Source organism: Cajanus cajan, chromosome 3 (assembly GCF_000230855.2).
Source record: "Cajanus cajan strain Asha chromosome 3, NIPB_CcT2T_4, whole genome shotgun sequence".
Lineage (NCBI taxonomy): Eukaryota > Viridiplantae > Streptophyta > Magnoliopsida > Fabales > Fabaceae > Cajanus > Cajanus cajan.
In genome coordinates, this window is record NC_138519.1 from 38,008,931 (window position 1) to 38,018,493 (window position 9,563).

At 31.0% G+C, this 9,563-nt stretch overlaps 1 protein-coding gene across 2 annotated transcripts; it reads right to left on the minus strand.

Moving 5' to 3' along the window:
- Positions 1–729: 729 nt before the first annotated feature.
- Positions 730–7,526, minus strand: LOC109807676 (FRIGIDA-like protein 3). 2 transcript variants are annotated; one of them, XM_020370253.3, is made up of 4 exons: positions 7,366–7,526; positions 5,523–6,574; positions 4,558–4,730; positions 730–1,394 (listed from the first exon to the last, which is right to left on the minus strand). In XM_020370253.3, exons 2-4 carry the CDS (start codon positions 6,562–6,564, stop codon positions 978–980), a joined length of 1,632 nt encoding a protein of 543 aa, XP_020225842.1. In that variant the 5' UTR covers positions 6,565–6,574; positions 7,366–7,526; the 3' UTR covers positions 730–977. The 2 variants fall into 2 exon arrangements, with proteins under 2 accessions (XP_020225842.1, XP_082927003.1); XM_083070877.1 differs by lacking the exon at positions 7,366–7,526 and having other exon boundaries at positions 5,523–6,596.
- Positions 7,527–9,563: the final 2,037 nt, after the last annotated feature.

Here is a 9,563-nt window from a genome sequence, read left to right on the forward strand (position 1 = left end):
CGAAGAGAAGAAACAGCAACATCGCAATACCTCCCTCTTCAAAGATGTGAACATTGGATCATGTCAAATTTCATAAATTTTCATCTCCCTCCCAACCCAATAATAGTACAAGGTTTTTCAAAATTTAGACCAGGTTACCCGAATCAACGCAATAAGTTCAAATCAAGCTTATGAATTTACACTTGGACCTAACTCATCCCCTCAAAACTAATTTGTAATATAAAATCTGCCTCTGCCCAAACTTTAGAAGTTCTATTTAAATCATATCTTTGGGAGACTAAGCACCCCTTTTAATGCTGCAATCAAGACATCCCAAGGAAACCGCAACTAAGACCAGACTAGATGACTGCAATTAAAGCGACTTTCTAACATGGATGATAGAAGTATCCATGATGGTAACGATGACCTCAAGTCAATAAGAATAAACTTCTTTAAAAACACTTTAACCAAAAAAAAATTAAATATTTGTTTGTAAACAAAATTAATTTATACATAAATTACTTTACATAAAATTTTTCTATTAATTTCTCCAAAATCTTATTTTAATTCATGAATAAACTAGTTTTAACTCATGAAAAAACTTATTTCATTTTTCCCCTCTTAATTTTTCTCTTTTATAAGTGCTTCTGAAGTTTACTGAAACAGGCCCACACACTTTACAAGAAATATTAACATGAATACACTCAAAGTGCAGCTAGTTAGTGCGGAGACAAACGGCAATCACAGATCTAACAAACAAGAAAATAAACTACAAAAGCAACAAGGTAAGCTTGTACAAAACGATAACAGAGTGCATACATTAGAGGATCAGAATATCTTCTAGAACAAAAGTTAAATTTTAACATGACATTTTACCTGTTTCAGCGATTCTTAAAGACTACATAGATAAAGTGCAACATACAACAGCTTAAGGGTTAAGACTTAAGACTAAATATTGAACAAAGGGGTCTTAGTCATCTGTTCACCATCTCTGCTAACTAATGGAGATATGTAGCTTGGTACTGATAGCCATTTCCAAAGTAGTTGCCAGGATTAGGAGAGATGTTATAAGTTGCAGAACCCATGAGAGGGGGGCAGTGATTGTCAGTTGGTACAGGGTACATGTAAGATCGGTCATACACATATTGAGGATACCTGTCAGCAACTCTAGCATAGGACGTTTTGTCAGATGGAATGTTAGTGACACGCGGACCATATCCCACACCGTTAGCACGAGGTCTCTTGGGTTGAGGCTTTGTTGCTTCAGTTACCCTTTTCTTGTCAGCCTTCGCCTTCTCTAGTAGGGCTACTCGTTTCTGGAGAGGATCTACAGGATGCTGGTCATCAAGTTTATGATCTTCAATGCACTTAATCACAGCTTTAAGCGCAATCAGCTCTCTATCATTAACCTCAATCTGAGACAATTGCAAGTAATTAGGAATATTCACAGAAAAATTATATATCCGTATTAACAAATTAATAATCAAACATAGAAAATACGATGTTATTGTAGGCATCTTTAAGCATACAAATAAGGACCAAATTGAAACAGCAAAGATATTTTTGTACAAGCGTGGGAAAAATCCTTGATCAAACCAAGAAGATAGAGAATCTTCTATCATTTTTTGGGGACTTAACAATGCTTTTCATCCCTCTAATTTTTTGGGATTTCTAGCATTTTTGTCCTCATTGTTTCAATTGCAGTAATGCCAGACTCTACAAACTTCAAGCAGACAACATAAGTAAAATCTCTTTATTGCCATTACATCTATTAACAGAACAAAATTGTGTCCATTTTTCCTGATTTGGCTTATGTTAGAAAGCAAGACTAAACACATGAATAGAATTATCTGCATAATCTTATCAGCGATGCTACCCATCCCCATCACCCAACACAGCATAATGTTTCTGAAAGTTTCAAGCATATTCCTCATAATCTCACCTTCACATCACATAGGAATTTCAGACACTGATTTAGAGAGCCATTATATGATGATAGGAATACATCTTATAGTACGGAAAACTGGGAGTCAACTCATAAATCAGAGACTAGGATAGAAATTACAGAAACTAGCCTAGTCCTCAAGGTGCCAGCTTCCCCTCTTCTCTAATAGAATGCCACTATAACTTTTGTTTGTTTTTCTTTTGATCTAGAAAAGAAATTCATTAGGATAGATAGAAAATGAATACCACAAGTTAGGAGAGTAAGAGTTCTAGAAATCAAATGCCACTATTACTTTTATTTGCTTGTTTTTCTTTGGTTTCTCAATGGAACATGGGGATAAGTGAAATTTTGAGGCTGAGTGTTTTAGAAAGACAGAGTAGAAGATTAATTGAAGGCCAATGAGACCTTTTGACCATTGTGGGGTTATTTTCAAAACATTACCAAAAACTCTGCACACCCCAGTACAGCATGACAGGCGCAAACATTTGAGCATTGATAGGAACATAATAAAAGAAATGTTAAAGTGTGATAGGGACCCGATGTAGGATAAGTGAACAGTTGTATTATTGATTGAAAATGAAAGAAGTATTACAAGATAAATCCTTGTAATCCCAAAACAAAAGCTCCTCAGAGAAGAAAAGGTTCCCTATCTGCCCAAGTCAGAGAATACACTCTAGAGTCTAGACTCTCAAATTGAAAATACAAACTCAGCATGCCTTTTCTTCTACCCTCCCTAACTATATAAAAGACCATTATATTTCTTTTTCCTCTCTCCGTAACTAACTCTTCCCTCCTTTACTATTTACCACCTAAGGTGATTTCAAGTGGGCCCGCAATTTGGCTTGTGGTGGAGAAACTATCATTGTGCAACAGTATGCCTTTGCTTTTTCCAACAGTGCAACAAACAGCTGACATGATACTAAAGGTTTTCATAGACCATGTTTTGAATCTGTAATAAAAGTCATGTATAAAACAATTCACCATCTAGAAAGGGCGTAATGAAAGTCAAAAGTTAGTTAGAATACAGATCAGGTATGATGTATTTAGTTCAAGTAAACTTTCTTCTCTTAATAAAAATCCAAATGATGGATATTTGTATAACAATTAAGTCCTATTAATCAAAAAAGACTAGAATTATGTGGAAAAGGCATTCCACAACTGTACATGTATTCTGAATCTCTTTCCATTGATGATAATAAGGCAAAGGAAGTACTGTATACAATTAAGTTTCTTTCGTCAGCCCAGTTCAGCATATTTTTGTTTACAAGATCTTGCTAACAAGGCAACCATAATTGATAGACTAACAAAATCCTATTGGCAAATTTCAAATTTTGACTTTAATGTAATTTATATTTCAATTTTCTGAGCTTATTTAAGAGGGTGAACCCCCATGCAGCCATGAGATTGCTGCTTTGTGGCCTAGACGTCACAAGTCTGGGAAACAGTTTGCTTGCAGGGTTGAATCTGTGTACCCAGATCCCACTAGGTGGTGCCTTGTGCACTGGGTTCTCCCCTTTCTCTGATCTTATTTGTCAGAAGCCAGACTTATTTGTAACATATTGTAGTCATTTGTGCAGGAAAGTAATTTGTTGATGAAGTTAGGATGTAAATAGATGAGACTAGAACAAGAGGGACAGGTACTTGTAGGGCTTTCCCCCTTTTTCCCAAAGCCTATTACTTAGCATTTCTCAATTTTTCTGAAGTTTGGGACATTTTTACCCAAAAAAATTTATAACACTTTAGTCAAAAGCTCTTGATATTGTTTATATACAAGGTAAGTAAGGTTCTCCTTATTGCATTTCTGTCTTTGCCCCTGATAATGTGCATTGTTAATTTGTCATAGATGAGGCTAAACAATTCTAAACATATAATCAGAAATAAATTCAGCAACCAGTGAACTTTCGCAAGAAATTCAAGTGGCAAGTTGTAGTAAATGCAGTTGATATTCAAATTAATTTAACAAACTAGTTATTTCCCATTTAGGCTACAAGAAAAACCTATATTGTCCAAATAGGACCAAAAATATGTAGCACACAGGCATAAGATTTGCGGTAACTATTTAAAAAATAATGTCAACAAATGGTCTCATTACACAACTAGCACTACAGAACACAGTTGAAATTTTGAATTATAATATAAGGTTTAGGTAGGTAAGGATGAAAAGAGAATACAAATACCAATGAATAACATGAGATTGGATTGACTTGATGTGATACATATACAATATACTAACCAACGTTGTTATTTGATTAGGTTAAAAACTAAAGAAATACCACTAATAAAATTACAAGGTCACTAATAGTAATACAATAGGATTACTAAACCAAATTCCTAATTGAATCAAATAAGTAAACAAATATGAAATCATAGTAAAATTAGGAAAGAACTCATCTGATTGCACCTAAATTAGAGGAGTATTTGTTTCTGCAATATATTCTTGACGATAATCTAAAAATATTCCAATACAATCATTCCTCTGCAACTACTACCAAGCTTAATATTTCATGATGACTATTAAACTAATAGATTACTTCGATAAAAACTGTGCATAAAGGTCAGAATCAGAACTACTCGAAAACATTTCAGAGCACTAATTCAAATTATTAAAAGAAACAAGATGCTCAACAACTTACCTGTGCAGTGGGAGATGAGGTAACACTTTTGACAGGAGAAGAAGCTTTTCTAGCATCCTTCAAGTAAGACTTCAGTAAAGGAATGGGTGAAAATTGTTCTATAAGATCAAATGCAAAAGCCAAGTTAACAGCATCAATTTGCCGCCCACTATTCACCAAAACTTCAATGACACCTGCATATGAAAAAGTAAAATGAATCATTAAAAATTTAAACAAACAGATGCAATAGCTTAGTTGCTTCATTCTGTCATTAATACAGATGCTAAAGTCAATTATGTTTGCATGTCCAAAGCCATTTTGGGATGCTTCTCAGAAACTAAGGTGAAGGTCTAGTGTTCTCATTTTAAAGTCCATTTCTGCTTACTTTGTGATGTGTTAAATTTTAGAGATCTTCTTGCAACATGATTTATATCACATTGATATTTACCTTCTTTAATTTTTTTTAAACATCCTAGCATATAATGCAACCCAGTTGATAACCTTCAATCACTTTCATCAAAGCATAAGAGTCATTTACTTATAAAAAATTAACAATTCATATTCCCTTTAATTTTTACCCTTTCAACAATTCAAGAAGAAGAATTCAGAGCAGGCTCATTCACAAAGAGTGGTAAAATACAATAAATCAATGATTGAAAAGTTTGTAGGACTTGAAAAAATCCTATTTGTAATGGATATTTTGCAAGGTACAGGGTACTTTAGAAAATGGCATATATATCTATATATATAGTCATCAAAGAGAAGCTAAAGGAAACATTTTCTTCATAATATAAAAAAAATATATATTTAAAAAAAGATACATGAACATCAGAAAATTATATGAAAACTTGGTATATAAAATAATAATATAAAAAAGTCGATTGAAAACATTTTCCTTTACTTGCATCAGATCTTTGTTTGAAATTTGAGATGCTATATTTCAAGTTTTGATCCTTGTCAAACACTATAAAAGAACAAATACATACCAGGCATCTTCTCTGACAGCCCAAGGCAACGGCATAAATCAGCAGTTTGGCGACGTCGGGATACCATTGGAATTAGCCTGGATAACTCCTCCTCGCTAAAACCAGAGGCAATACGAAAACTGGCTAGAAGTTGCAAAAAAGCATGAGCCTCTAAGGAATTCCCATTGCTAGCATCCATGTCAAGAGCATCCAATTTGGGTTTCCATTCTTCAGCAACTGCCTTTGCCCTGTCCCTGATATCTTCTGAAATTACATAGGAAACACAATCTGAGTTGCTCAGGAAATCACATAGACATTCCATCAGCATGATACATGTTCGACGAAGACCCAATAAGTTAGCATCCTTCTTTACATCCTGATTTGACACTTCTGTACAGTAAAACCCTTCCAGAGAATCTAAAACTAGACAGGCAGCATTAGGAGCAGCTCTTAATGCATGTGGTATTTCCTCCCTTACAGCAGCAAGGTTCTTGCGGTTATCAGATATGAATTTATGAAGTCCAGCAGCATCCATCTCTTTACATAGTTTTACCAAGTCAGGAAAAGACAACTCCAGATTTCCATTTTCAGGAGACTTCACTTCTTCCAAGCTACCTTTAGCTGCAAAAGACACAGCTTCCACTGGCTTCTCCTCCAAACAGAGTGTCCCCTTATCCCCATTGGAGATAATGGCCAAATCACTTGATGAAACCTTCCTGTGCTTTTCTCTAGCATTCACAATGTCAAATACAGCAGCATCTCTTTTCTCCTGAAGCCTCTGCAATGTGGCTTTCTCCTTGGCATAAACATCTGCTTCCCGCTTCTCCAATATCTCACGAGCCTTCCTTGTTTTGTTCTCAAACTCTTTTTCCTGGTCTTCCAATTCATGAAAGCGCCTCTTCAAGGATTTCTCAAGACCATGAAAATGTTCCTCTAGTTCTTTCCATTTCAAGTTCAGCGTAACAGCTCGGTAACTTTCAAGTTCGGCAAACGCCTTTTGCAGCTGTTGTATCTTAGAACTTGTAGAATCTATTAGCATAGCAACAGAATCGGAGTCTTCCATAGCAAAGAAGCTGAACAAAATAAAATAATAAACTATATACCAAAGTTCAACTTTTGTAATATCTAATAGCCAAACTTAACAGTATGCATAGGGAAAACTATTGTAGACAACTCTGTATGGTAAAAAGCTTCACCAACTTCACTAAGTGTTAGACCAAATCCAGGAATTCAACCCATTTCACAAATTTCTACATCTTATTTTAAAAAGCTTCATCAAATTATCAAGTATATTTTTTTTCCTTAGCAATCTTTCTAGATTCTAGTGGCTTGATTGATCACTAAAACTCCTAAGAACACTACCAAAAACAGCACTCCGGCTTCAAAACAACATAACTCGCTGAAAAAAATCTAGGATCCAAACCTTTCAGTCACTAACATAAACCCTAAAAATAGAAGGATAAAAAGAGAAAGAAAAGAGCAAATTTGGCACAAAATTTCTACAGACAATTAAGGCATGAAGGATAACAACAACAACAACAAAAAAGAGAAGTACTCAAGCAAAAAAAAAAAGGAATTTTCTAACAATAAGTAATTGAATTTCGTGAAGAAAAAAAAAATCCAAAAAAACGCAAAAATCTTCAATAGCGCTATTTATAGAATAGTTTTGAACTGCAATGTCTACTAAATCGCTTGAAACGGAAACCAAACGATGAACGGAGAAAACGGATTCTCATTCCAAGGATGCAAATAAACCCGATCTAAACCGATAGAAAGAAAACAAAATAAAAGGAAATAAAATAAAATAAAATAAAATAAAACTAAATGAAACGAAAGAGAGAAGAAGAGGAAGAAGAAGAGTTACCTGAATGATCCAAAGAAAAGCGAAATGGGAAGAGAAAGAGAGAGAATTCTCAATCCATTTTCTCTCTGCAGCTTCTACGCATTGAGAGAGAAAGAAAGAGAGAGAGAAAGGTGAGAAGAAGAGGAAATTATAGTAAGGTCACTGTTTTTTCCTTTTCCATTTTCCAGAATGGATATTAATGTAACAATAAATAATTTATTTTCATGGATAATGTCTCAACATTACATGTCTTATTATTAATTCGGGTTACTGCAATAGGATACAATTATTATAAGGGTTTTACGCTCATGCATGCACATGGGTAGTAAAACTTTATCAACCAATAAAAAATAAATATTATTAATATGTTTTTTAAAAAATAATTATTATAGAAATTAATAAATTTGATATATTTGTAATATAATAAAAATGACTAGACTTTTTCGTGTAGATAAGTTATAAATATCCAATATTTTATATATATATATTTTATTATTTTTATTTTAAAAATTAAAAAACATGAATTTTTTTTACGTTAATATTACTATATAATAATTGTAATTAATACAAAAATATCATCAATATAATTATTGTAAAACTCGATTAAATTTGTCTTATTATACCGTGGATGTGCATAATGTGATAAATGTGTAAAACTTATAATAATGGTTTAATATCTCTGATTTTTTTAATCTTCTAAAAAGACACCAATTTTTTAATGATTAATTATGTCCATAAATTAAGTTGTTATTTTTTAAAAAATTTATAATTGAATCTCTAAAGTTAATTTATAACATATTAACTGTTTATGTTGTACAAATAAAAACAGATTAACAGCTTGAAATTATTTGGTGTATAAAAAAAACAGTTTGAAATTATAAATAAAATAAAATAAAATTTTGTGGCGTTTTTATTAAAGGATTCAATTAAATTACAAAAATTAAAGAAAACTTATAATTTAATTACAATTTAAAAAATTTAAAAATATAACTAAAAATTACCGGAAAAATCAGTGATCCATATTAAACTATAAATCCCTTCTTTTATCTTTTAAAGCTTTTAACATATAGCTGGGATTAGGAGTTCAGTATGTTGGTTTATGTATATCATTTTACATAAAATATAAATTTTTATATAAATATCTGTATATTAAGATATCACTCTTTCATTCTTAAAAAAAAAATATCCATCCTTAATGAAAGATAATTTATTAATATTTTAAAATATAAATATCTACGATGGGAGTTGCTTATATGTAATTCTTATCTACTTTAAATAGGCCCCACTATGTCACGTTATAAATAAATAACTCATTATATTTTTTAATTTTTGTTTAAATGAAAATTTTTTGTAAAAATTTAGAGTTTAGAATTTATTTATTAAAATTATTTATAAGTACCTCTATTTTTTAATAACTCATACTCCATTTTTTGTTCCCATCAGCAATATTAATACAATAGGCTACTTCCATGAAGTAGTTTTATAGAGCAAGAAACATTGTTTAAGCAAACAACTAAAGAGATTTTTTTTTTCAACTTTCATGCCATATCAACCATCTTCAATGGGTTTCTAGTAAACTACGTTGCTTATTCACAAACAACAATTCAAGCAACTCTCTTTCGAGTTACTTTATAATACTTAAATTTACTATTAATTAATGGCTTACTTAATTTAATGTCATGTTCCAACCCCAAATTTAATGATTTTGAGAAAATATCAACAAATCATTAAATTAAGAAAATATTTAATCAATATATATTAGTTAAATTATATTTTTAATCTTTTTTTTCTTCTTATTTTTAGATTTATTTTAATTTTTATTTATTAAAATGTTCATTTTGATCATTTATCTTTTATATTTGAATCTATTTACTCATTTTAAAATAATGATCATTTTTAATTTTATAAAAATATGATATTTCGATTTAAGCAGACTATAAATATAATAAAAATTGCATGAAAAATAAATCACATGAATAATTAAAAATAATATGAAATTATTTTTTTTAATTTTTTTATTTTTACCATATTTACAATACATTTATTTTAAACTTCAATTATATTTAATAGTTTTCATATAACTAAATTTTATGAGACAAATTTTAAATCTTAAATTAATAAAAAATTAAAATACTAAATTGATCTAAATTTTAAATATAAGAGATTAAAATAAATATTTTAAAAAATAAAGAATTAAAATAAATATAAAAAATAAGATA